At 34.3% G+C, this 27692-nt stretch overlaps 5 protein-coding genes and 1 long non-coding RNA gene across 11 annotated transcripts; 2 read left to right on the top strand and 4 right to left on the bottom strand.

The window, feature by feature from the left end:
- Nucleotides 1-205: 205 nt before the first annotated feature.
- Nucleotides 206-4008, bottom strand: LOC140872835 (uncharacterized). 3 transcript variants are annotated; one of them, XM_073275733.1, is made up of 6 exons: nucleotides 3864-4008; nucleotides 1548-2596; nucleotides 1386-1433; nucleotides 1218-1316; nucleotides 801-965; nucleotides 206-523 (listed from the first exon to the last, which is right to left on the bottom strand). In XM_073275733.1, exons 2-6 carry the CDS (start codon nucleotides 2571-2573, stop codon nucleotides 377-379), a joined length of 1485 nt encoding a protein of 494 aa, XP_073131834.1. In that variant the 5' UTR covers nucleotides 2574-2596; nucleotides 3864-4008; the 3' UTR covers nucleotides 206-376. The 3 variants fall into 3 exon arrangements, with proteins under 3 accessions (XP_073131834.1, XP_073131836.1, XP_073131835.1); XM_073275735.1 differs by having other exon boundaries at nucleotides 1548-2599; nucleotides 3864-3989; XM_073275734.1 differs by lacking the exon at nucleotides 3864-4008 and adding an exon at nucleotides 3481-3853.
- A 4049-nt stretch (nucleotides 4009-8057) lies between these two features.
- On the top strand, nucleotides 8058-9562 carry LOC140872905 (uncharacterized). The gene is made up of 2 exons (XM_073275824.1): nucleotides 8058-8172; nucleotides 8353-9562. The coding sequence occupies exon 2, from the start codon at nucleotides 8383-8385 to the stop codon at nucleotides 9466-9468; it is 1086 nt and encodes a 361-aa protein (XP_073131925.1). The 5' UTR covers nucleotides 8058-8172; nucleotides 8353-8382; the 3' UTR covers nucleotides 9469-9562.
- An 822-nt stretch (nucleotides 9563-10384) lies between these two features.
- Nucleotides 10385-11014, top strand: LOC140872884 (uncharacterized). The gene has a single exon (XM_073275798.1). The coding sequence runs from the start codon at nucleotides 10592-10594 to the stop codon at nucleotides 10790-10792; it is 201 nt and encodes a 66-aa protein (XP_073131899.1). The 5' UTR covers nucleotides 10385-10591; the 3' UTR covers nucleotides 10793-11014.
- Nucleotides 11015-11154: 140 nt separating this feature from the next.
- Nucleotides 11155-12990, bottom strand: LOC140872883 (uncharacterized). Its single transcript, XM_073275797.1, has 2 exons — nucleotides 12656-12990; nucleotides 11155-11369 (listed from the first exon to the last, which is right to left on the bottom strand). The coding sequence occupies exons 1-2, from the start codon at nucleotides 12899-12901 to the stop codon at nucleotides 11187-11189; spliced, it is 429 nt and encodes a 142-aa protein (XP_073131898.1). The 5' UTR covers nucleotides 12902-12990; the 3' UTR covers nucleotides 11155-11186.
- A 6535-nt stretch (nucleotides 12991-19525) lies between these two features.
- Nucleotides 19526-22248, bottom strand: LOC140872887 (uncharacterized). Its single transcript, XR_012147933.1, has 2 exons — nucleotides 20063-22248; nucleotides 19526-19857 (listed from the first exon to the last, which is right to left on the bottom strand). It is a non-coding gene; the product is annotated as an uncharacterized lncRNA (long non-coding RNA).
- A 516-nt stretch (nucleotides 22249-22764) lies between these two features.
- On the bottom strand, nucleotides 22765-26454 carry LOC140872862 (uncharacterized). Of its 4 annotated transcripts, none has more exons than XM_073275778.1 (6): nucleotides 26279-26454; nucleotides 26002-26194; nucleotides 25730-25816; nucleotides 24891-25223; nucleotides 24134-24272; nucleotides 22765-23973 (listed from the first exon to the last, which is right to left on the bottom strand). In XM_073275778.1, the coding sequence occupies exons 1-6, from the start codon at nucleotides 26347-26349 to the stop codon at nucleotides 23261-23263; spliced, it is 1536 nt and encodes a 511-aa protein (XP_073131879.1). In that variant the 5' UTR covers nucleotides 26350-26454; the 3' UTR covers nucleotides 22765-23260. The 4 variants fall into 4 exon arrangements, with proteins under 4 accessions (XP_073131879.1, XP_073131877.1, XP_073131878.1 ...); XM_073275776.1 differs by having other exon boundaries at nucleotides 22765-23133; nucleotides 23254-23973; nucleotides 26002-26421; XM_073275777.1 differs by having other exon boundaries at nucleotides 22765-23970; nucleotides 26002-26421.
- Between the last annotated feature and the right edge of the window lie 1238 nt (nucleotides 26455-27692).

Genomic DNA, 27692 nt, shown 5'->3' on the forward strand with positions numbered 1-27692 from the left:
AGGTTAGCTTTGAATTATTGGACTTTAGAGTCTACTTGGTTAAGAAACACATTGTTTTGTATTAAATTTACTTACCATAAGATGCTACAACATTGGGATATAACGAGTGTATATCAAAGTGTCCGCTCGTGTCATGGAAATTTGCATAAAATGGTTATGCTCAAGATATTTTAGTAGAAATATTTCTAAGAATAGTAAAAATAAAAAATAATAATAAGCCAAGGAAAAGATGGACAATTATTGGAATACTGCATGCATTTATTTGCACGAGGCAGCCAGTATCACTAAAATGGCTTAAATTCCAGAATAAATATGCTAACCAACAATATATTCACAAAAGCAACAAACTAGGAAGAAAATCTGTACACAGAGCCATTCACAAAGACAACTGTGATGGGGCGGCTGAACCTTTGCAAATGGGGCACCAATTCTTGAGCTTTAACCACTGGGTGATACACAATATGTGATAACCGTGGTCACATTCAATCAACGTCCCAACCTCGTCCCCAAGTTCAAACTCCTCCTGCAGCACCCACAACATTTTAAGTGATAAGAATATGAAGGAGTCGTGCAGGAAATGAAATGAAGATATCTGCTTGTTTCGTTTTGTGTTTTTTTAGCATAGGTTCCTAATTGAAGAAACACGGCTGTAGCTGAGTTCTGGTCTACAATTGGTCCAAAAGATAGGGAACACTTAGGTTGCCGGAAAACACATTCCAGTTGATATTTACTCAAAATGACAAGCTGGCAAAGGAAACACTTTTATAGGACAAAAACGAAAACCAATTCCCATATAATACCTGACAAACACTGCACTTGATGTCACCTCCATCCTCACTTGATCCCGTGTCTCGAACTTCTAATGGGGTCTCCCGGTACATGCTTCTCCTGATGCATTTCGACAGTGTCTCTTCCGAGAGGGCCGTGCTTACCGTGCCCATCCTCTCCTCTAAAGCTAACAATTCCTGTCAAATTTGCAGCATAAGCAATGTCATAGAACTCGAGCAAACACCAGCAAACAAATAATATATGAGTAGGTCCCTCCACAGCTTCAGCTAACCATACAGAAATCGTGCAGTCCAACAAAAAAAAAATGACTGATACAGGAATCAAGGGAAGATTCAAACAAAATTAAAAAAGACCACGCTGGTAAAAATGAATATTATAAATCATGATCATTCATCAAAGATTGACAAACGAGTAAAAGCAAAACCAACCTCGTATGACATATTATCAATATCCATCCTCATGTCACGATGTTGGTCGTAGAGGTTAAGGCCGGCGTGGAAAAAACTGGCCTCAAGAGCTAGTAGTTGCTGGGGACATAGAATAAGATCATAAATTTCGATTTCAAGATATAACAAAAGGAAATAAACATCAGTTACCTCATGTGTCAGCACTGCATGTTCGATCCTCTCAAAAGCTAATAATACCTGTGAAGTGAGATTATGGGGATGTAATGGAGGAACAGAATTAGTTCAGAGGGAAAAAAACAAAAAAAAAAGAGCCAACTAAAAGTAATTGCATCTCAACAACAAGAAAAATACCTCAGCGATTCCATCAAGGTTATCTCGAGGTAATGCATGACGATTCCTTGAATGGTTAAAACCAAGATCCTCTGAACTGCAATACATCGAGGTAGAGGAATTATCACCATAACTGCTTGAATCGCTAGAAAGGGCATTATTCGATGTTTCTGTATCAGCAGGCTCTACAATGGATGAAAAGTTTTGCCTATTTTGTCGATTTGTAGGCCTTATACTTTGGTTTATATTTCCTGAATTTTGAGTCCTAGGCATGGTAGCTTTGCTCTCCCCTCCAACTATGCAACTATTTCGTCTTGAATTGGAGATTGAGGTACCCCTAGTCGAAGGCGATACATGCTTATGAGAAGATGATAGGGCGGTGGTTTTTCTCCCACTGCGAGATGAGCTAGTTTCCTTTTCATGGCTTCTCTTTTTCATTGCATTCTTTGTGATAGACTTTGACACTGATGAACAACTAGGTGCTATAACATCTGGGTTTGAACCAGATTTTATATTCCTAGGACTACATCTACTCAAAGTGCTACTCTTAGATGGCCCAGTGCCAATGCTTTTAGAAGCTGAAAAATTGGAAGAAGATGGCAGGATGCTGGGTTTACAAGGTCGAATGTTTGAAGACACGTCCGAACTTCCACTTTCCATTACAGTAATTTTTTCAGAGTCGTTAATGCTTGATTTGGACTGATAAGTTGGACTTCTACCAAGTGAAACTCCTGACACTCTACTTTCTGATTGAGAAAACAACTTTCTCCTGGAATCCAAATTAAACTTCTTTGCACTCATCATCACAGAATTTCTATCAGAAGAAGTTTCAATTATTCCATTGCCAGGCGAAGAACAAAAAGAAGGTCTAGGACATTTGGATCTATCTAAGGTTCCGAAATTTGTAGTCTGACTGTACTTAATTCTTCCGCTGCATCCTATTCGGTTACAAAATCGAACATTTTCATCTCTTGCAGTAGCAACAGTATAACCTTTTCTTTGAGTGATAGGCCCACCTTTGTTTCTTTTAACAGCACGTGCATCCATTATCCTTATACTGAGCCACAATCCTGCTTCACCGAGAACAAATTTTTAGCTTTCAAACAAAATATGGATACAACCATATAGCTTGGGTTCCACAATTCCGGTCGAACAGAAAAAGAATTGCAAAAAATCTGCCGAAAGATCATAAGCCTTTTGCAACAAAAGTGGCTTGCCAACAGTGAACGATGTACAAGTCTATGTATCATGGTCAAAAAAACTAATAAAGCTCAACTGTGGAGGAGGAAAAGTGAAATAGAGTACTTGTACGTAGTAAAACGTTGATAAACATACGAAGTACCCATAAAAACAACATAGGATTGAGTGCACTAGATATAACTGTTGCACTCAAGAAATACATGCAATGAACTCTAAAACATAGCGAAATAGGCACATGTCAGGTCAACAATCAGATGAACATGCCTTGCTTGCCTAGAAATATTCCAAACTGAGAGCACAAAATAAAAAGTCTGAGAGAAAATTGACAGGGAAGCCTATAACAAAACAAAAATACTGCGGAGAGAACAAATAACAAGCCCAGGTGGTAAAATGGTGAATCCTTTGAATATTGCAATTCCTTCTTTTCCTATATGTGTATGCTTGAAACTAAACAACGGTTTTTTATTACTATTATATTATGTTTTATTGCTTCACGCTTCTTTCGTAAAGAAACATTTTTTTTTCAGGATCAAGTGACCACAACATTGAAGCAAATATTACTCTATGGAGCTGAATAAGAGAAACAACCATCTCATATATTTCATTAAAAATAAGGAACATGATCACAAAAAATTTCCTGTAAATAATCGATGATTAAATAAACCAAGAATCAAAATTCAATCCGTGCCCAGAAACGCAACAACTCCTACAACAGGTTAAAAATTGAACAGAAACAAGGTTTGGGTATCAATACCTCAAGACTCAACCAACCTCAACTGTAAAACAATCCGGAGATTATTTTTTAAAAAATAGACTAACGGATTGCAAAAGGATATCAGTAGCAGGCAAACCCGCGTACGAAAAAGAAACGCATGGACTAAGAACAGAACGGAGACCACAATAAATTGAAGAAACCATCAAAAGTATATTGATTCTTCATCGTAAATCCTATACTCAGAAACTCAATATCTCGCAAAACCAATCAAGAAACAAAGAAATACAAGTTGATCATATCATAACCCATAAAAATCTTCATTAACACTGATCAAGGATGACAATTAAGAAACCATCAAACTCCAACGTATTGATTAAAACGAAAGCAAAAGGTAACGAATCATTCGGTCTTTCCCTCTCTACCTTTGCTCCTTTTTCAATCGTTAACTTTTTTTTCCCGTCACGCCAAAAGAGAAGGAAAAAGAAAATTCCAATCACGATGCGATACGAGAAGGCTCTGCCCTCTTTTAATGGAGAGAGAGAGAGAATGAGAGAGAGGCGTGTTGTATTGAAAACGAGCATATGGTGAAAATAAATATTGGCTTATGTGAGTTTATTACATTTAACATCAACATTGTCAGGTTTCAATTTATCAGCTACTGTTTGAAATTACCCATAAGATAATAATATATAAAAATGAATATTTTAATAAGATAAAAAAATAAATACAAAATTATAGTTAAAAATAATATTTGATATAATCGATAAATAAAAGTTTGTTTGATTTGATTGATTAAATATTAAATAAAATGATATATTATCGTTTTATCTTTTTAAAAATTCATAACATTTGAATAATATTATTATTGAGGATAATATAATAATTCAAATTCAATTATTCGATTGATGTAAGACAAATCATTGATGATTTAATTGATATAAAATAAAAATTTAATAATATCTGATATAAAATAAGATCAATTAACGATTGATTAATATTATGTCCTTCAAACGATGTGTATTATGCATATACACATATGGTGATCACTTGACACCTATATAAGCACCGATTGAGATTATGTTTATTATTATAATAGGACACCATTTCGACGATATTTATATATGCGTCTACACTCAGAGTGAATGCACACTATATCAAAATTGTATATATGATTCGTACTTTTATGAAATATATATATATATATATATATATATATATATATTATCATGATGTTTGTATATATTGATTTATTATTTTCGTGTATATATGATTCGTCACACATGATTTGTTTAGTATTTTATTTAGATATTGTGATTTGCATATTATTATATTAATTTTAGAATTTATCTAACGCAACCTGAAAAGTAACGGTTACGGATTCGTGTATCATTAAAAAAAATAGAAGATTGATCAATAAAATATTATATAGATATTTATTTATTATAACATCTTACTATATTATTAAAGATTGTTGAAGTACCACTTAGTAACCGAATTAAAATTAATTTGGTGAAACCAAATATGAAATATCTAAAAATATCCTTAAAAAAAGAACAAAATCCCTATCTTTATTTTAAATTTCATTTGTCCATTATAATCTTTATTTTCGTGCTTTCAATTTATTTTCAAATTTAAATTGATTTAAAACAAAAATTAATACATATATATAATAAATAATACTCATAATATAATCACACACAAAACTAATTTTATTTTCAAAATGATTCAAAGCAAACATATAATATATATATATATATACAAAAAATAATATTTATATTTTAATCTCACATGCAACACGTATACACGACTAATATTGTAGAAAAGTTGCACACTTTTATTATCTTATAAAATACCATTTGATCTGTAAAATATTTGGGGGAGTGGGACACAACTTCAAAGAACACCAAGAAAAGAAAAATCACACCTACTCTATCTTATCATATTATATAATTTAAACATCTTGCCGGACCCGTAGCATACAGTAACCAACTTTTTTCTTTTATTTTATTTCATTTCATTATAGTGCATCAAGTTTTATATATCGTAAAAAAAAAATCCAGTATGTTATTCGATCTGTTATTTATTGTCAATTTTTTTGTGATCGATATTGGAAAATCTTGGCAAAAAAGTTGTTATCCGAATAAATATCGATTAGAGATTATTCTGAATTATTAACCGAAAAACAACTTCTAATATAAGAACAAAAAGAGCTATAAGCTCGGGGGAAAATTATATTATCTGCTTAAAATATATAAATGGGGGTTAGTGGAAGACCGAGTTTTATGTAAATATGCCGTCCGGCCTGTTGGCGGATTTCGGCCGTGGGATCTGCGGGAATTTGGATGGTCAAAGACTACGGCTATTGGGCTACCTGAAATTCGCGTCATGGGCCCAATGGGCCTCATCCACTTTCGTATCGGCTTCGCAAACCCATTTTTTGATGGTGAAAGATGTGATATTTACGTGAAATTAATTTAAATTAAAAAATTTAATTAAGAAAAAAAAAACACACACATATCTACATTTAAAAAATTTATAAAATCCAAAAAATTATCCTTAGTTGTTGTCCACGATTTGCTTATATTTTTGTGGACTGAACTCATTAGCAAACCCCACCACTAACATCAAAGTGCAACACTTGGCCTCCTCATACGGCATACCCTTATTAAAATATAGCAAACTCCTCATATTTTATTCGCATTAATTTTTTCCTTATACTATATAATATTCATCTATTTAATATTCACGCAATTCATTACTATTGACAGGATATTCGAGCAAAATGGCAATTACAAGGTGCAACTTCGAAATCGAATTTCCATACGTGTGATTATTAGAAGTGGCCAAATGAACTTCTTCTTTTACATGGTCTATTATTTATATATATTTATGGTGTCACAATCTTGCTTTTTTGGGTCATATCTTTAGCTAATGTTCTTTAAATTGCACTTGAGTGGGCGTTGGATAATAAATTCGGAAATATGCATTATTGGGTCTCACGAACTTGCGAAAAATACAATATAATAATTGAACCTTTTGATTTTGTATTTAAATTGTGCATCAACTTTTCATTGTCAAGGGCCCCGTGATCAGCATACTCTCAATTCAACTTATTATATTCGCTAAATACACGGATCAGACGGGTCACTGCTTATCTACCCACACAATAAATACATACATGCATACAAACACTCATCTTACTATATTATATAATTATTAAAATACAACACTTAATAATCAAATTAAAATTGATTTGATAAAGTTAGAGATGAAATATCTAAAATATTCATAAAAAAACAAAAAAAGGAAAAAAAAAAACTTTATATGCGACTAATTATTAATTAAAATTAATTAATTAAACATCTTATACTAATTAACATTTGATATGTTGGTCTACTAATTAACTTTTGATATGTTGGTGAAATTTTTTCGTAATTTTGATTTCTTTTATCCACTCAATTTCATATGTTCCACAAATATTAATCCTATCTCGTTCCCCACATCATTTAAATTTCGAAATATAATACCTTTAATTTAAAATTTTTAAAAATAATTTTCTATATTTTTTTTTTACTAATCACAGCATCGCGTATCTCATAATATATATATTATCAAAAATTGAATTGACACCAATTATTTTCGTTATCATCAATATAATTATTGAGTGCTTCATAGTAATCATTTGGGTACGTCAAATAAATTATCCCTTTGAGCAAATAAATTTTTTTAAAAAATCATCGCGTAAAAATCACAAACTAGTCCAAAAATTTAAATATAATCATATAGAAATAAGTGTTATTGACCAATTGCCTAGCATAGATTGCTAAGTCTAAAACAAAAGCTAATTACATTTATCATGGCAATGGCAGAAGCCCAATATCTCGTGTGGTTTACATTTTACACTCTGTTTATTACGTTTACTAATTATTATTTTTTTATCACAAATTATATGACTACGAATATTTTAAATTTAACCACATAAAAAAGAATCGCGTATGTGATAATTAAGCGTATAATCGTCCATACAAAGTATTATTGCATGCAAAAGTGAAACCTTAAGTTGCATTTAAACAAAGAAATCAATTTGAAATATTTAAGGTCTGTAGTTTTATACTTTTATTATACATTAAAGATGGCCCACGTAAATTCAGCCCAATCTGGCATAATATTGGGTTGAATTCGATCTGTGGATTTTGATTGGGAAGCCATGAAAGTTGAAACCCAACTCAATCCATTACTCTAAGTCCAAACCTATTTGAAACCGGTCGGACCGATTCGAATCTTCGCCATATGTAGTATGTATAGTAATATCACATATAATTTTACAAAAATGTGGAAATTTTCAGTGGAATTTGATGTATAAAATGTGTTTAGCAAAAAATGTGTTTAGCAAGATTAAAAACGTGCCACATGGCTTTTCTTTAAATGTAAATTTATATGATTTTGCTCTCTAATAAATTCCCCTTAATCACAAAGTTGTAAAATGTAATAATAGATGATATAAAAATCACAAATTTTTATGTATTTTCTGTATACTCCTTATTGGGATCTTGGGCTGTGCATGATTTACGCTTTCATTTTACCCAACAACCAAAAGCTCATCTCCGCCAACCATTCATTTCAATTAATTAAATTTCTTTCACATATAAAAAAAATCTTCTCGTTCGTTTTCCATGTCCTTTAACATTCGACGGAATGGCAATACATCATCTTGCGCTGTAAAATTACAAGGTAAACGATCAATGATTTGTTTCTATCCTATTTAACATGTTTTAATTTGTTCGAAATTTTTTGATGAATCATGTTTTGTCAAAGCTCAATGTATCCAGATTTGAACAAACTTTATGACTCGTGACTTTTCAAATGTTATTAGTTTTTTGAAACAAATCAAGAAAGTTGGCATGAATGCAGGCAGCAAATAACACAAAAAACACGTTCAAAATGGCCACGAGAATCAGAGGCAATAACATGCCAGCTGCGAGGCCTCACCCCAATTCATCCAAAGCAACCTCTAATCAAGATTCAACATCATCACAAAAACAGACCCCGAACCATCTCAAGTCCACCAACGTCTCGAAGCAACAAAGCAAGAGACCGACCCCCGGAGACACTACTACTTCCCACAAGCCCACTTATGTAAGGAGAAGCACTTTCGACGACCCTTCATCTACCTCTACCACGCAAAACACTCGCGTCTCATTTTCGAGCAAATCGGCTACCACGCAGAGGAGTACCGTGCCTGCCCGAAAACAGAGTACTTCCCAGTATACTAGACCTGCGAGTGGCGTGAAAAAGAGATTCATATATGTCAAGAAGCAAGATATCGGAACAAGTACTAGTACTGCTGCAACCACAAAAGAACAGATGAGGATCCCGCCTGAGAAAGTCGAGGTTTCCGATGCACACGACGTTATACAACCCGAACAGAACCCAAAAGATCAAGAATCACCCATCAATGAAGCCAAAGAAGAGGAAACCAAGGCTGATGTTTCGGTGCAGGTAGCTAAGGAACCGATCGGTAACGAGAATACCAAAGCAGAGAATATTGATCATAAAGATGTAGATCTCAAGAATGACTCCAGACAGGATATAACTCTGGATGTCAAGACAGAAGACGTATCACAGGTGCCGGAAGAAACCTTCAACAACGTTAATCAAGAACTTCCCGAAGCGAGCAATATAAACGAAATCGACAGCAGTACTAATAAAACCCATGAAAATGTTGCGGATAATCCCACTTCAGAAGCTGAAGAGACGAACAAAGAGCCGGAAAAAACGTTGGTGTCTGATCAAAAGGAAGCAGTGGGAGCCGAAAGTGATGAAGTTCATGAGACAAAGGAGAAGCGGGAAACGGCGAATCACGTGGCGGCGAAAACACAAGTAGTTGCGAAAGCGAAGAAGGAATCCGTAGTATCCAACGATGTGATAGAGGAGACAGCAAGCAAGCTTCGGGAGCAGAGGAAAAATAAGGTGAAGGCGCTTGCTGGGGCATTTGAAACTGTCATTTCCTTACAGGAACAGAAGTGAAATTCAACTCCGGATATATGTAATAAGTGTTCTCATCCAATTGTATTTGGAATTCATTTCCTCTCTTTTTTGGTTTTCTCAATTTTAATTTCATATAAACTTGGAACGTAAATGTTGGAACATTAATATAGAACAAATTGCCACGTTAAGATTGACTTTGGAGGGAGCAATGGACTTGAATTTTTTTAGTTTTTTTAACAAAGGCATAATTAATATATCAAATTATATAAAACTATCTTACGTGTTTGTGCATTAATAATGCAAAACATTGAGGAAATGTGAAAAAAAGAGAATAGTGCGTGTCTGTCTTTTTTTTAAAAAAAAATAAAAGTAAAAATGTACGGGCTCCCTTATGTATTGTAATGCATGGGAGGTTTATATTTAAAAAAAAAAAACAAAAACAAAAACAAAAACATAACGTACACTAGATTCAAATCTGGAAATGCTTCTGTTATAAATGTAAAAGATCTTCGATTGTGGAGAGAGAAACAACATTGGTTTTATGTATTAAAATAGACATAATTGATAATATTTCATGTGTGCAAAAAATTAAATAAATTATCATTTAAACATGTGATATGGATCAAAAAGATTATCTAATTTCAATGCGCACACAATATGTTGTTTTTCTCTGAAGATTCGAGTCCGTTATAAATATAAAATATATTCTAAATGACATTATTAACATTAAATATTATATAAATATTTAGATTAAAAAGACAAAGAACGAAAGGAAAAAAACGAAAAATAAAATAAAATTAAAAGAGCGCGACTGAACGAGATGGATTCTGTGTAAAAAAAATTTAATTAAAAAGTTAGCAGGACGCGTACGTTGTCTCCCACAGAAACGTCAACACGTATTGACAACACAATAGATAGCCTGAGAGAATCTTCAACACGGAATTCCATCTCAGAACTTGAAAATTCCAAAGAAAAATTGAACCAGTAGCTTATTCCAGAAGCACCGTCTCTTTTCTATACAAACCCCACCACCCATCCTTATTCCGTGGAATCAGCTTCATCATCCATTCAACTCAAGTACCCAATTCTCTGTTTTTCTTCTTGGGTGGGAAAAAAAGCTTCAGAAATCTCGATCAAGCACTTGCTTTAAGGGGGAAAAAACATGTGCTTTGTTTTTGTTTGCGACGAGGACGAGAGGGTGGTGGGAAGGCAGGCGGCGCCGGGGGCTTGCCCGTACTGCGGCGGCATGGTGCAAGCTATGGACGTGCAGAGCCAGTGGCGATTGTGCTTCGTGCCGTTATATTTCAAGACCAAGCGCAGATTATACTGCTCCATCTGCTCCAGGCGATTGGTTACCATGTAACCACCCCGATGAATATCGATACTTCTTGTGTTTGTGCATAAATAATACGCGTATATCGATTCTTGATCGATATATTGAATCAGAGATTTTGTATGTTTACTACAAAAATTGGGTTGATGTTGTAGGATTTCAGTTTTGGTGGTGTAACTGTATCTGTCCAACGTTTTCTGATCATACCAGTGTATGTATGCTATGACATGTTATAGGTTTACTTTGATCTTACATCCAGGCACCGAGGTGGTGATGAATGCTTTCTTTAAGTCGTATTCTTGATTGAATCATAAGAACAAGATACAGATAAAAGCTTATAAGGATCTCCCATGGTTTGCATTTAAGAACAAAATTGCCATCAATTGTTGTTAAAGCTACAAAAATGGCAGCACTTGAATGGATGTCATTTACAGAGTTTAAGCTTCTTGAAAAATGAGGAAACAAAGGATTTAGGGTAGGGTTTTGTTGCAAGACATGTGGGAATGTTCTCTGGCTGCTCCATCCACAGCTTATGAGCGACACCTCCGGCTTCTAGCTTCTCTGATAAATTTCGAATTTGTGCTTCGCCCTTTACCTCGAGGGTTACCTTCATCACAGTAACAAAAGCTGTCAGCATCATGCCGAATTGCATCTTATAAACTGCTAGCTAGGTGGGGGACATAGAAGCCAGTTTTCAGACACCAAAACTAAATGTAACCGTGTCCTAGATTACCAAGGAAACTAAGGAAGGATTGTAATCTAATCTGTCACCTTGTTTCATGGTAATCTCTACCAATGCAACATCAAGCGAACATACTATCAAGTGTCGCTGAAAATATTTGTTTCTATTAGAGGCACATGTTAGACAAACACACACCATGTATTGCTTGTTCTTATGTCATTTTGAATGAAAAGGACTATAGCCCATATAGCCCTTGGCTACAACCACAGATAATTATGTACGACGAAAACAGCAAAACAAATGCAACCCAACACAATAATCTGAGGCAGTTGGCTATTAAGACAATGCCAACTAAAAAAGAACGAGGCTAAGAAGACAATATCAAATCTATTCCCATACATTGCCGCTTTGCCTAGACAACCACTGAACCAAGTCACCAACTAGTTCGCTAGGTTTCTGCATCTCCCAAAACCAACCATGATTTTAGTCCTCCCATGTTCTCAACCAACTCCAGCAATAACTAGAAGTCAGTATTGTATTGATACAAGCAATACATGTATACAAGGTAGTAACTCGAGCTCACGAAGCTTGCAATAGCTTAATCACACTTCATTTGGTGGAAGGAGACATTAAGGGACATCTATATTTGCTCCCTAGTCCCTTGTACCATCTATCATGATTGTTAGACTCGAAGGGATGCTTGTTTAATTCGAGACTTTAGTCTCAACTCTCAAATGACGGAATACCACATATAAAAACACTTTTATCTAGAAGAAAGAAACTCACTTTTCAAACCGATTTTTCTTGAAGTGTTTCTTTTAGCACAAAGTAGACGCAAACTTCCATTTGTGCGACAACAATAAATTTGATTTATTATTATTATTTTTAGATAAGCTGTCGCTCAAGGACTATGAGTTATTTTAGTTTCTTAATTTAAACTATTTTTATGAAGTTTTTCATCTGCAGCCACACCAAACGTGGATATTTGTTATCTAGAAATAACTTTTTGCAGTTTAACAAAAATGTGTTGCTAAAAGAATTACAGTTAAATAGATACACCTCAAGCTACATACATGAATAACAGATAAATTAATAAAGGCTCCAAAAATTAAGTCTTTATTAGCAATTGAACGTGAGAACTTACTGAATTCTGGGATGAAGAGGAAAAGGTAAAAAAAAGAAGCACGGATAGAATATTAGAATTTGCTAACCTTGTGCATCGAATCAATGTTGGAAGGGGAACAGTACAGGAGAGTATCCGGATCATCCTTATGAGCCCAGATAGCGGCGACGGAGGCGTGGCAGCCCTGAGTTACAACACTCCCCAGCGGCCAACTGTCAATTAGGTCCCTCCGTAGCACCACGTACTGAATCACCGTCTCCGCCGCCGAGCTCCCCGAATATTGATCATTGTTGTTGGTGTCTGCAGCTACTTTCGCGGCGGTAGACGATTCCATTCGCGGTGAGGTGCGTAGGAAGATGGAAGAACCTGGTGTGACCCTGGCGGGTCGGATCCTAAAACGGAGGGTGAATGGGGGCAAGAGCACGGAACTCATTTGACATTATTATTATGAATAAAGGTCGATTTAGCAATTTCAATCGTTTTTTTTTTTTTTACAGCAGTAAATATTTATTTATCGTATTCAAAAGTGGTTGAATTATTTTTTTCTCTAGAAAAAAAAAAACAATGAAGAAATCATAGTGTTAAATTTGACTTGAAAATGCAGTAAATGAAAATTATTCTATAATTAATTGTATAAATGGAGAAGCTGTTGTGAAAAAGTAAAAATTTATGGTAAAAAGTAAAAACTCCAAAACTCAAAATATATCAAATTCTACACTTCACAAATATTTTTCTCTCAATTCAATTGTATTTTTCATCACAAATGAAAACCTATTTATAGATCCACATTTGAGATTAGTCCAAAAATAAATACATCATCATCTACATCATCACACACTAATTTTCCACATTTTACAACTCAATATTCAATATTCAACATTCAATATTCAACATAATATTAATAATAATAATATTTTTCAACACTCCCCCTTGTGATGATGATCGTGATATGATGGCTGTCTTCATTACGTGTTTTATACTGCCTCGTTAAAAACCTTACTAGGAAAAACCCAGTGGGATAAAAACCATAGTAAGAAAAAAAGAGTGCAGCCACGTAAACTCCCCCTCATGTTAATATGAGTGAGTCTTCATATATTCCGCAGATTGCGCATCCCAATGTTGTATATATGCTTTCTGAATATCGTCGTGGAAAGTGCCTTTGTGAAGAGATCTGATGAGTTCTCACTTGATTGAATATAACAGATATCAATATCTTTATTCTTCTCAAGCTCTTGAGTGTAGGCAAAGAACTTTGGGGGTATATGTTTTGTTCTGTCACTTTTGATGTATCCTTCTTTTATTTGAGCAATACATGCAGCATTGTCTTCATACAACGTCACAGGCTTCTTTTCTACTGATAATCCACAAGAAGTTTGGATATGTTGTGTCATTGATTTTAGCCAAACACATTCACGGCTTGCTTCATGTAGCGCAATAATCTCAGCGTGATTTGATGAAGTTGTTACGAGTGTTTGTTTCTGTGAACGCCAAGAAATTGCGGTGCCTCCACGAGTAAATACATATCCGGTTTGAGAACGTGCCTTATGTGGATCAGATAAATATCCAGCATCAGCATAACCAATGATACTTTGATTGGTGTCTTTTGAGTACAAAAGTCCCAAATCTGTTGTTCCTCGTAGATAACGAAATATGTTTAATTCCGTTCCAGTGCCTCTTTGTTGGATATGAACTGAATCTTGCCAATAAATTTACAGCAAAAGATATATCAGGTCTAGTGCAATTTGCAAGATACATAAGGGCACCAATGGCACTTAGATATGGTACTTCTGGACCAAGAATAACTTCATCATCTCCACATGGACGGAATGGATCCTTTTCTATGTTTAATGATCTTACAACCATTGGAGTACTAAATGGATTTGATTTATCCATATTAAAACGTTTAAGGATCTTTTCTGTATAATTTGCCTGGTGAACAAAAATTCCACATTCTTTTTGTTCGATTTGTAAACCCAGACAATACTTGGTTTTTCCAAGATCCTTCATTTCGAATTCTTCCTTCAAGTACATCATAACTTCTTGAATTTCTTTATTCGTTCCAATGATGTTTAAATCATCAACATATACAGCAATAATTACACATCCGGATGTTGTTTTCTTGATGAAAACACAAGGGCATATTGGATCATTTACATATCCCTTTTTCATCAAGTGATCAATTAGCCGATTATACCACATTCGGCCTGATTGCTTCAACCCGTATAATGATCTTTGCAATTTTACAGAATAAAATTCTCTGGGTTTTGAACTTTGTGCTTCAGGCATCTTAAATCCTTCAGAATTTTCATGTATATATCATTATCAAGTGATCCGTATAAGTAAGCTGTAACAACATCCATAAGACACATTTCCAAATTTTCAGACACTGCCAAACTAATCAAATATCGAAACGTAATTGCATCCATAACAGAAGAATACGTTTCTTCATAATCAATTCCAGGCCTTTGAGAAAAACCTTGTGCAACAAGTCTAGCTTTATATCTGACTATTTCATTTTTCTCATTTCGCTTTCGAATAAAAACCCATTTGTATCCAACAGGTTTTACACCTTCAGGTGTAAGGACTATAGGTCCAAAAACATTACGTTTATTCAGCGAATCCAATTCAACTTGGATGGCATCTTTCCATTTGGCCCAATCATGACGAGTTTTACATTCACCAAAAGATTTTGGTTCATGATCCTCATTTTCATTTACGATGTCACAAGCCACATTATAAGAAAATATCTCATCAATATCTTCTATGTCTTTTCGGTTCCATATTTTTCCAGTATTAATATAATTGATAGAGATTTCACGATTCTCGTCAGTTTGTGGTTCTGACAGAATATTTTCATCATCAGGTGATTCTTCTGGAACACCATTTTCTATTTTATGATCGTCATGTTTCTCTATGCCTTTTCTTTTCCGAGGATTTTTATCCTTGGAACCGACTGGTCTTCCACGCTTCAAGCGTTTTATGACATCATGAGTGTCTTCAATTTGTTTCTTTGGAATTTCAATTCGAGCAGGGGCATTTACAGCATGTATATATGATTTTGTTACCCCTTTTGTGTCTGCAAATGCATCTGGCATTTGATTTGCAATTCTTTGCATGTGCACAATTTGCTGTACATCTTTCTCACATTGTTTGGTCCTTGGATCCAAATGTAACAATGATGGTACATACCATGTGATTTCTTTTTCGATGTGTTTCTTTTCTCCCCCTAACACTGGGAAGATTTCTTCATTAAAATGACAATCAGCAAAGCGTGCTGTAAACACATCGCCTGTCCGAGGCTCAAGATATCGAATGATTGATGGACTATCATAACCGATATAAATACCAATTTTTCTTTGTGGACCCATTTTTGATCATTGAGGTGGTGCAATAGGCACATACACCATACATCCAAAAATTCTCAGATGAGAGATATTTGGTTCTTTACCAAATGCAAGTTGCAATGGGGAGAATTTATGATATGCACTTGGTCTGATGCGAATTAATGCCGCAGCATGTAAAATTGTATGTCCCCATATAGAAATAGGAAGTTTTGTTTTCATAATCATTGGTCTAGCAATCAGTTGTAGACGTTTAATCAATGATTCAGCTAATTCATTTTGCGCATGAACATGAGCTACAGGATGTTCAACAGTAATTTCCATTGACATACAATAGTCATTGAAGTTTGGGAAGTAAATTCTCCAGCATTATCAAGTCTTATTTTCTTGATTGTATAATCGGGAAATTGATTCCGCAATTTTATTATTTGAGCCATTAATCTTGCAAATGCCACATTCCGAGTTGACAGTAAGCATACATGTGACCATCTGCTAGAGGCATCGATCAATACCATAAAATATCGAAATGGTCCACATGGTGGATGAATTGGCCCACAAATATCACCCTGAATACGTTCAAGAAATTGGGTGATTCTGTTTGGATTTTAGCTGGCGATGGTCTTATAATAAGTTTTCCAAGAGAACATGCTTTACATTGAAACTTATTATTCTGAAAGATCTTCTGGTTTTTCAATGGATGACCATGTGTATTTTCAATAATTCTTCGCATCATTATTGAACCAGGATGTCCCAATCGATCATGCCAATTGGTTAATATTGAAGAATTATTAACCATCATATTTGATTCGATTGGCCTTATATGTGTATAATGCAATCCAGTAGGGAGCATTGATAATTTTTCAACCACATATTTCTTCCCTGATTTATATGTGGTAAGACACATATATTTCTGATTTCCATCAGTTATCGTCTCAGTATCATATCCATGAGAATATATGTCATTAAAACTCAACAAATTTCTTTTCGATTGTGGTGAATATAAAGCATCATTTATCAGAAATTTTGTACCATTAGGTAACAAAAAATGTGCTTTTCCACAACCTTCAATCAAGTCTACAGGACTTGATATGGTATTCACCATTGTTTTTGTTGGTTTTATTTTCAAGAAATATCTTTCATCTCGCAGAATAGTGTGCGTTGTACCACTATCTGGTATGCAAATTTCCATGGTATTATTTCCATGTTTGCTCATAGCATTTTCCATATCAAACTTCACAAAAATGCAATAAAAAAAATTAAGTACAATGCAAAATATAACATGCTTTATAAGAATGCATGAAAAATATAACATGTTACATTCTAGTCCCACCAATATATTAATCATTGTTCTCGAAATCATTTGAAAAATCGGCAGCATTGAAATAAGTTGAACCACATAAATGGTTACTGTTTTCAACAAAATTGGTCTCTTTTTCTTTCCCCTTTATTGATATTTTAAAGAGCTTACATAAGTGCTCAGGGGTACATGACCAATGTCTTGGAGTGCCACATTTATAACAAGCACTCTCATATCTTTTTGAGTGATTTTATTTTCACTCATATTTTTATGCTGCCTTTTTGGGTGGTACGTGACGTTCTTTTGAGATTAGTTATTGAAGTAACTATCTCGATTATTTTCATATCCACGGCCGTAACCACGACCGCGATCATTTTTACGTCCACGTTCATGACCACATCCATTTCCTCGACCACGACCAAAATCTTATTTATGCCTTTGATTTTGGTTTTCATTTTTCATTAAGACATTTGCTTCAGGAAATGTTGTTGATCCAGTGGGTCGGGATTGATGATTTTTTATTAACAATTCGTTGTTCTTTTCTAGTGATATTGAGCGCAACGAATTCAAGCTTTGCCAAGTTTGACATGGTGGTACTAGAAAAATAACAATGCATTTTATAAGTTAATTTTCATAAATATGACAATACAAAATAATGGAAGAACGTAAATTACAAGTGCGTATACAAATAGAGAAAAAATATGTGTTGGAAAATCGCTGGTGAGTAAAAGACTCGTGAGCATGATGATCATAGTCGTTATGAAAAATATCCTTATAAATGTCATCATCTCCATCTTCGAAAAAACCGAGGATAAAATATTTTGAGAGAAAGAATGAATTTGGTGTGATTGAAAATGAGTTTGAGTGAACATATTTATAGGGTAAAAACTAGCCGTTTTGTTACCGTTTGTGACCGTTGGGGGTAAAGAAAAAATTGAGTATGTGTTGAATAAAAATTCGTGATAATCATGTAATGCATATAATGATAATCATAATTAAATAATTATATATATCATATCACATTATTATAATGAGGTGTAATAGACTCCTATTATATAATAATATGAGATTATATGAATATGGTTAGTATATATTTAATAAATATATATCATATCACGTTATTATAAGGTCAGTGTCCTAGACAACCTCTTATATAATAACATGAAATTATATATTGATATAGTTAGTATATATACATAATATATATCATATCACGTTATTGTTTAAAAACCTTGAGGCTTTTATACTTGTTGTATCCCTTACCGGGAGTGTGGGATGCCGTCTTAACATCCTCCTAGGATTTATAACAAGTTTAAAAAAAATTATTGTTTTCATAACATGATATTATATATTAAATATATATACATAACAAATAAATAAACAATAAAATAAATATACTTACTTGTTAAATATTTTTGACTTCTTCTTGTATTTTGGAGCTTCGGAAATCTTCGAGTGTTCGTGCTGATAACGTGTTGTGAAAAAGTAAAAATTTATGGTAAAAAGTAAAAACTCCAAAACTCAAAATATATCAAATTCTACACTTCACAAATATTTTTCTCTCAATTCAATTGTATTTTTCATCACAAATGAAAACCTATTTATAGATCCACATTTGAGATTAGTCCAAAAATAAATACATCATCATCTACATCATCACACACTAATTTTCCACATTTTACAACTCAATATTCAATATTCAACATTCAATATTCAACATAATATTAATAATAATAATATTTTTCAACAGAAGCTTCTATATTAACGAATTTTCATATTTATAATAATGCTATATTTTGTTGATGACTATCTATATTTATAAAATTATATAAAATTATTTTTTCATCTAAAAAAAATCACATTATTTATTTCTAAATTATCTATTTCCCTCTCGGTTAAAATACTATCCATAGTTCACAAATTTAATTTCACGTATTATCTCACATAGCTTTGGATGATATTTATATTTTCTAATGGATGGAATGTATTCTTTCCGTTTTTTTTTTTTTAAAAAAAAGAATGTATTCTTTCCAAAGAAAAAAGAATCTTATGATAAACATTATTTAGAAAATATAATAATTATTTGCGTGCAATGTACTTTAAATAACCTATTTAGGAAGGGCAATAGTCCAATGAACTTTTTCAGTTTTTTGTATATTCCAAATATTTTTGCGTTCATAGAGATTAAGAAAAAAGAAATGAAATTTCTTTAGACTTTATCCATGTCAGATATTAATGAAATGCATAAAATAAAATTATGTGTCATCGAAATCAACATCCAATTCCAAAAAAATACTCAATTCCAAAAAAATACTCAAAATAAAATGTGAACAAAAATCAAATAATAAATTTTTTTAGAGGTTGCAGACACTACTTTAATAGCGTACAATCGCGAACTTTTGAAAAAAAAAAAATAAATGAGACAGAAATGATGGGATTTACAAGGAAAACTCATTATAGTTCGAAGTTCCAAGATGAAACTCCAAACTTTTTTTCACTCGACTATTCAAGATCTGCAACTTCTTTATTTTTCTGTAAGAAGAGGCATTTTCCATCTTTTTTATATCCACCACACTTAATCATGCGGCACTTTATAGTTCAAAGTTCTAAGATAATAGGACTATGTTGTATGGCCGTCGTTCTTGATCAATCCTACGCCCAAGAAGTTGAGAGTGTTAGCTACAACAATAATAACATTGGATAAAACACTTCATTCGTGAAATGAAGCCAGTAAGCCCAGAAAAAGGAAATAATCTTCTTGTGTCTACATGTGTTTATGTATTTACAATGAGAAGTGTTACATTAAGAAAGTTTCTACAAAGATCTAGAGATAAATTTCAAGATGGAAATCACCTACCCAATCAAACGAGCCAAAAATATGACAGAACAGAACCGATATACCCTTGTTCATTATATGCTCTGGTATATCCAGTTCTTTTATGCTTATTAGCCTTCCTTCTACCAAGTTCACAAAGCATTTCGATTTTCCATTGAAGAGATTCAATAGTCCCCTAGTACAAAACAAGAAATTGTTTAGTCTTCACATGAAACAATCAAATCTCTTAAAAACTTGAGTTTGTGAATTAGACCAAAACGCAAAATTGCGTTTCATTTCTTTTTTGAGGCACCTGAGTGGAAGGGGTTTGGGAAAATTTAAGTACATGTAGAGATCTGATTTGTTGCATACCTATAAACACCACCACCGATCTTCATGATCAGCAACCAAGAAAATTGTACATCCATCGAAAAAATAACTTAGAATCATAAAAAGCATAACTCCTTGACAGAATTTAGTATCAAAAGACTGAAGCAAACCACTATATTATGATGCTCATTCGAATTGTGCAGGTCACGAAAGGCCGGAGAGGCTGGTATTTATTGCATCATTTACATTACAAATGGTGAATTCTTCACATGCATTCAATAGAGTAGCAACACGTAGCTTAGCAACGCGTCGTTCGTAGATAATGCATGTTACGAACTTATAACAAATGGCAGTGCCATCTTTTTATGTATAAAGCATATATGGCTAAAAAGCCAACTATTTGTACATTGTGTAGGTAAGTATAAAGCCATCCATCATGTAAAGAATACAAATTAATGCAAAAATGCTTCATTAATGAAGAACAAAAGGTTCCACCAAAAAACTAGTTCAATTGCCTACATTTTCCCCACTGACCATCTCCTGACCTCAATATTTCTTCCATTTCCCTATCATATAACCCCACTGACAGAGCCTTTGGTTTACCAGGACAGAAGACTTGAAGTCACACAAACACGTGAATTGGAAATTGAAAAAGGAAAAAAACCACTCAATGTATTTTCTTCCTCATCAGCCTTCAAAAAACCATAAGTTTCAACACCCCAAAATGAATACTTTATCATTTATCGTCCTTGACAATTACTAGTCAATTTAATCCACGAATGTGGAGAAAAGCAGCAGTACAGCATCATCTTTTAATCTTGCTGATATATCAAATGTAATAAACATGTCACAAATAATTTGGGACTTGCAAAATTTCCTTTTGTTGCTAGAATCGATTATAGTATGGGGATATGGTTTACATACTTGATATCATGGATATTCATTAACCATTCATGCCTCACAAGTTGCAAAAGAAAATCACAGGGTAAAAGCAGCGCTGTAACAAAATATTAACGGACATCACAGTTCAAGAAATGACTAACAACATAGAATAATAAAAAATTTTCATGCTTTATATGATATTTATTTTCCCACAATTCAACAAATGCGTGGACGCATGAAATCGGCATAAAGTTTAATTAGCATTGGCCTTTAGCACTCAGTCTACTTCTCTACCTGATTAAAATATTAAAAACAAAACCAAAACTAAAAAAAAACTATTAATATGGTCCATCTCAGATCAGTGCAATGGTGAGTTCACGAGAAAAAATGGTAAACTCAAATTATTACTACTAAGGTCTCATAATTTGTTATGGGGCTAATTTGAACCATGAATCATACCACGCAAAAACAAATAACACGGCACCCCAGCTCGATTCCACTGACTCCTTAATCCTTATGTCCACTAGTGTCTTTGATTTCGTTTCTGAGGTCAAAATTTATGCCATCCAGAGCCCAATTCGATTTCTGACCCTTTTAATCCAAAAATGTTAATGATCTGCATTTCCTATGGTGCACTTCTTAGCATGTTGCCCTAGCCTAGAGTGGAATTAGACGAGCTCACATTAATGTGAGTAGCATTTCTATCAATAAAAAAAAAAGTTGAAATCCAAGGATCCAGCTCCCCCAAATAGTAATCAAATTATCAAGAAATGATGCCGCCATCATGAGTCCATTCAAAATTTCAAGCGTAAAATTAAACTCTAAACATCACAAAATTAAAATAAACTGAAAGGGGAACATTCTTCCTCGACGGCGGAGGCACGGCGGCCCTCGCCAGCCGTAGCGAGATAACCTTGCTCGACTGGCATATCCGGAGCGAACAAGTCTTTGACTTTGTCTAACAAGAATTATTTTTTTTAAAAAAAATTCATAACAAAAATGAATTAAAATATATATACGGGTGTGTGTGTGACAAAATAGAATATAAATTATGGATAACTTTCACATAAACAATAATGAATAGTTATTATTCTAACTAATCAATTAATGAGCTCGATTTTCATCTCGAGTTTTATCGATTAATTATGAATTATATTAAATTACAAGCATGTCTCTTGAATAATTTTCCGTACAATGAATGAATTTGATAAAATGGCTTAACTTCGTGTACATAAAACTAATCTATTTCAGTTTATTCCTTTTCTTCAAAATCGAAATTTAAATTAATCAAGTTATGGTTCAATTTCGATTTCAACTCACTCACTTTGTTTTCGTTTTTATTCTGATCCAACGCTTCAAAATGCAGTATATACATCACATATTCGAAGTATCAATTAGGAAGAGACTGTTTTCAAAAAAAATTAGGAAGAGATTAGCGGTCTATCTCACATTGCATATGTAATATATAACAAATATTTTAGTAATGTGTCTTCTTGGGCATCACGAAAATTAAAAAAACTGTTATACATAATTAATATTTTTTACCTTGTTTCCTAGAAAAAATTCACTTTGTTCCCACAGAGAAGAATCGGTTTGAAAATAAACCAAACTTTAAATGATGTAGTTGATAATACTTTGCTTTCCGTAGTTACTTACAGTTTCAGATTAGTTTTGACTCTTGCGATCACAGAGGACTGCGAGTTCAATGACAAACCTCACTTCACTAACATATCTACAGGTAAGAGTTGCAAGATATTGTCCAATGTCAAGAAAGTCAAGAAGCCAACATTAAGGTAGTGTTTAGAGCGCTTATGGAAAACATTTTTCAGTTTTTTCTTTATTCTTCATCATCTTCTGTTGTTGCTATTGACATACTTGAAGTTCTTCAATATCTTCATCTCCTGTCCGAGCAAACACATCATTGTTACTCGAAATCTCATGCTAAAGTTGCATCTAAAAAAAGTGGTAGCGTCATTGCCCATTGTCTCCCCACTTAATAGGGGCATGTGATATCATTTTACCTAATTCTTAATCTTCTGAGATTTGCATAGCCACATGAGCATCAGCATCCAGAGTATGATTTCCTGGATCACCACTGGAAACAGAAGCTCGATATCCGCTTTCTCCGGATTCAGATGATTGCTCATGAGGAACTTGTTCCACCGGAGCAGAGATATGAATATCAGATTGATAATGAATTTGGTCCTTTTGTACGAGATCTCTCATCCCACTTCCTGAGTCAGAACCCACAGCTACTTCTGCATATTTGGTAAGTTCAACAGATGGAACAAAGGCAGTAGAATTTGTCTTTTCGGATGACACACTCAAGACACGGGCTGTGTCCACTGGATTAGGCTGATCTGCCCGTGCTTGAGAACGTACAGGAGCAGAATAAGAGGAAATCGGCGCCTTAGCCAGGCCACCGCGAAAAGAGTGCACATTCCTTGGCAGTTGACATGTGCTTGCTTTGTATCTTCTCATCACATGACCGGCCGCAGCTTTTAAACAAACAACATTTTGAGAACGAGCAGCTTCAACGAGTGAGGAAGCCTCAGTAGGAGTACCTATACGGGCCCCAGCGGCAATCGCAGCAGATTTGACAGAATCTGCAATCGTGGTATGTTTCATTGGAGGCGTTTTTTCTGGAATCTGAGATATTGGAGGTCCTGTAATGCTGAACTGCTTGTCTGGTTGTGATGCAGGAGCATTAAAAGGTTGAATCTGAGGTTTCGTACTTTCTGCTGATGTTTCAAGAAAAGAATAATGTAAGGTGTTTAAAAGGTTGAATTTATCTGGGTTCTGTACCTTCTGGTGATGTTTCAAGAAGAGATGAATGTCAGGCATCATTAAGGTGCGTCGTTAAGGGTTCACTATACATAGAAATAGAGATAGAGAGATCACCGGCTCTTATCTGATTGGCCGCATTCAAAGTGTTGTCCATTGGAAGAGCTCCAGGAACAGTAGGCAGTTCGGTTTCAGAAAATTGTGAACTGGATCCCACGGTTGGGTTGTGCAGCTTTTTCGTGAGACTGGTCCACCTCTGCAATTGGTTATTTCATTGATCAAATGCAAACTATTGCAAAGCAATGTGAAGTGATTAAATTGGCCAAAAGAAATCTAATCAACACCCAGACACGCTAAACACTAGGTCTATCAGCCACAACTTTAATCAATATCCAGACATGCCTAAACAATGATGGTAGACATCATCAATCGACCAGTGGTTATGTAGGGTAATGCCAGATGACTTGGATCAAATGTCAGGAAAGTGAAATGAAAAACCTCGTTACATCAGAAAACAAGAATAACATGAATCCGTTCTCAAACTCCAGTTTAGTAGCCAACTACCTATTAGAATGCACATCCAATTCCCAACACATACAAAGTACAGGAGAAAAAAACATGAAGCCTTTTTCCAACCATATTCATTTACACTTCCTGTGATGAACACAGCAATCAGCCATCACAATCTTCATTTTATCCCCCTAAGGAGAAGTACATTAGGTTCATACGCAACAAGGGGCAGCCTCTGTTGACCCACCTCTGAAGATACAAAATAAGATATTAATAATTTGTGGCGTGGCAGACATGTTTATTGCAAATGGTAACAAATCAAACAGTTTGGTAGGAAAAGATAAGCTTTTGGTAGATAAAGAACCTTAGATAGCTCTGATGCACTTGTACCATTCTCGAAATCTCCTTTAGCAACATTAGCCCAATCTGCCGCACCATATTTTTGCACAGCAGCAGTGAGCTTCATGTCCTCTTCTTCAGACCAATCCGTTGTTTCGTTACTGGTAGTCAAACAGGCAGTTGATTTTTGTACAGAAACAGGAATGGTAACATTAGTACCCTGAATAGCATCCGAAAGAATTGAACTATCAGAAGCAGCAGTGGATGCTGTGCTGCTTCGTATATTAATGGTCAATGGTGCATCAATAGTTGAATTATCAGGAAGATGTGAATCATTTGAACCAGAAGCAATTAAGACCTGCAAAAAGACCAAATCTCTCTAGTTGGACAACAAAAAGGCAATGACGTCAACTAGCAGTCAAAAGGAACTCACGTGTTACTTATAAATACAAAATATCTTTTTCAAATGGACCTACTAAAGTAGTTCCACTTAAATCACATGGAACACGGTGATTACGAAAGACATGGATACTGAACATATTCTTTTCAATCTGTTCAGTAGCAATGACATATAAAAACAAAGATCCATGAGTAAACCTTCGAATAGATGCGGGAAAGGGCTGGTCAAAGTTTACAAGTCAGCTCCAGTCATATTTAAACTAACCTTCCCGTTTCTAGCAGATAAAAATTAATAATGTTTGTCTCAAAACAATCAGTTTATCACCACTCGCTGTGTCTGCAAAACTTCAAGTCAATACAGATTATCTTTCAAGTTTCATGATAACAAGAATCGAGACGATCAATATCGTCATAGCCATACAATTCCAGAACAATTATGTCACTGTCTATAATGCACTTACATACTTTAACACACGCTGCAGCCAAATCTGATTCTTCAGGGCTTACATCTGGAGAAGCTTCCAGTTCATATTCTAGATCACTGTCATCGTCCTATAATCAGAAGACGAAAGCGTTGGTAAAACTAAACAAGTAAAAAAATTAATTAGATAACAAGTGGTGCTAGCATATAAATTCATCCAAAGTAGATCATCGCAATGAAATAAAAAAAAAAAGACAATGGACATCATCAACACACACATCATCCAAGTCATATACAGGCGGAAAATAATTCTTGCCAAAAGTTCTGCATCACTGTCAAGTTCATCTTCTAGGTCGTTCCCGTACGCAAGATGACGCCACAGCATTTGATACTCCCTCGCACAGGAAATTCCAGTCGCCGTGTTCTTCACCAACTCATTCCAATCAATTTTGTCGCCGGCAACTCGTTCCACCTCTTGTAGCAGCGTCAGAACCATCTCCACAGAGTATCTCCACGAGATAATAGGAAAGAAAACGTAAAATTCATCTTTCACGTAGAATTTCGACATCATTTTGAAAAACATGGGAAGTTACCGTTGAATCAGCGAGGCGGCGTCTTCTTCCGTGATAGATCCTTTCTTCGGACTCTTTGATTCGTCAGCCATTGTTCGATCAATCTCGAATTAGGTGAAATCTGCGAGATTTGATTCAAAAAATGGGCAAAAAAGCTCTAGAGAAAGGACGTAGAGGGTTTAGAGTGAAAGTGTGGGAGCAGGGTGGCGTGTGGAATGAGAGGGAAATGAAGGGTTTATATCGTTTCTGTTTTTCTGTTGGCCGCCTTTTCCGCGTCAAGGATGTGAAACTAATTTTATAATTATTCAATTTAAAAAAAGTTTGCTAAAAATACGATTTAATTTTTTTAAAAAAAAAAAATTAAAGTACATTTTATCGTAATCAGACAAAATTTTATGTTTACGTGTTTGTTTTGTCTAGGGATGTAAATGAACCGAGCCGAGTCGAACAGTATCAAGCTCGGGCTTGGCTCGTTTGACAGAAATAAGGGCTCGAGATCGGCTCGAGCTCGATCCGAGCTTTTATTATAAGGCTTGGGCTCGGCTCGTTTAGTATATATAAAAGCTCGGGTTCGGCTCGTTTATCATATTAAACGAGTCTGGATCGAGTTCGGCTCGTTTTCAGGCTCGTTAAGTAGGCTCGTAAAAGAGCTCATTTTCAGGCTCGTTAGTAAGCTCGTTTTGGGCTCGTTAAGGAAGTTCAGGCTCGTTAAGAAGGCTTGTTAGCGAGCTCGCTTTCAGACTCGTAATCTGGCTCGTCAGACATATAACAGAGCCCGAGTTTGATTTTTTTTTTTCGATCAAATTGACTATAACTTGATTTATAAGCTTACCATGATCCAAAACTTCAACCTCCAATACAGCCCAATTCGAAACATCCATCAATTTCATTTATCAAAGTTTTCGATCTTTATAAATTTACAATATCATTACTAACTGCTCAAGTCATGATATATCTTGAAAATCTCCGAATTTATTATAGATCAAATTCTAGATGCAAATTTCAACCACAATCCTTCGACTGCTTTCAATCTGTACAAGTTCAATGTGCACTATCCTATGCTATATAGTATTTTAAAATGTTTTTAAAAAACCACCACACTATTATTTTTTATAATGAGATATAAGCATTACTTGTGATACAATCTACCCGTATATGAAATATTTTATTTAATGATATTATATAACTTATTAAAATGTTGTGCATATATACATATATTGAGTAAACAAGTTATAACTCAACAAATTTAATTTAGATAATTTCACAACTTCTTTTAACTAAAATTTCTAATAGCATTTATCTATCACATATAGTTTTAATTCTCGTAAGACATTTTAAATAAAATTGTTATTTCAGTTGTTTAAAAAATGTATTGATTGAATTTTCATTCATTAGTAATATTGCACATATAAATATTTTATTTATTGTGTTTTTA

The sequence above is a fragment of the Henckelia pumila genome, unplaced genomic scaffold (assembly GCF_033568475.1).
Source record: "Henckelia pumila isolate YLH828 unplaced genomic scaffold, ASM3356847v2 CTG_477:::fragment_3, whole genome shotgun sequence".
In the NCBI taxonomy this organism is placed as follows: Eukaryota; Viridiplantae; Streptophyta; class Magnoliopsida; order Lamiales; family Gesneriaceae; genus Henckelia; species Henckelia pumila.

Bases quoted from the DNA above. Each gene is read 5' to 3' on its own strand.
- LOC140872835 (XM_073275733.1), bottom strand. From the start codon at position 2,573: ATGGATGCACGTGCTGTTAAAAGAAACAAAGGTGGGCCTATCACTCAA. The intron at 1,434-1,547 runs GTATTTTTCTTG...CTCACTTCACAG, and splicing joins ACCTTGATGGAATCGCTGAG to GTATTATTAGCTTTTGAGAG. The intron at 966-1,217 runs GTTGGTTTTGCT...CAAATTTGACAG, and splicing joins TTGATAATATGTCATACGAG to GAATTGTTAGCTTTAGAGGA.
- LOC140872905 (XM_073275824.1), top strand. From the start codon at position 8,383: ATGGCCACGAGAATCAGAGGCAATAACATGCCAGCTGCGAGGCCTCAC.
- LOC140872884 (XM_073275798.1), top strand. From the start codon at position 10,592: ATGTGCTTTGTTTTTGTTTGCGACGAGGACGAGAGGGTGGTGGGAAGG.
- LOC140872883 (XM_073275797.1), bottom strand. From the start codon at position 12,901: ATGGAATCGTCTACCGCCGCGAAAGTAGCTGCAGACACCAACAACAAT. The intron at 11,370-12,655 runs GTTAGCAAATTC...ACTGTGATGAAG, and splicing joins ACATTGATTCGATGCACAAG to GTAACCCTCGAGGTAAAGGG.
- LOC140872862 (XM_073275776.1), bottom strand. From the start codon at position 26,268: ATGTTTTTCAAAATGATGTCGAAATTCTACGTGAAAGATGAATTTTAC. The intron at 25,817-26,001 runs GCAAGAATTATT...TTCTGATTATAG, and splicing joins ACAGTGATGCAGAACTTTTG to GACGATGACAGTGATCTAGA. The intron at 25,224-25,729 runs GTATGTAAGTGC...GTCTTTTTGCAG, and splicing joins TGGCTGCAGCGTGTGTTAAA to GTCTTAATTGCTTCTGGTTC.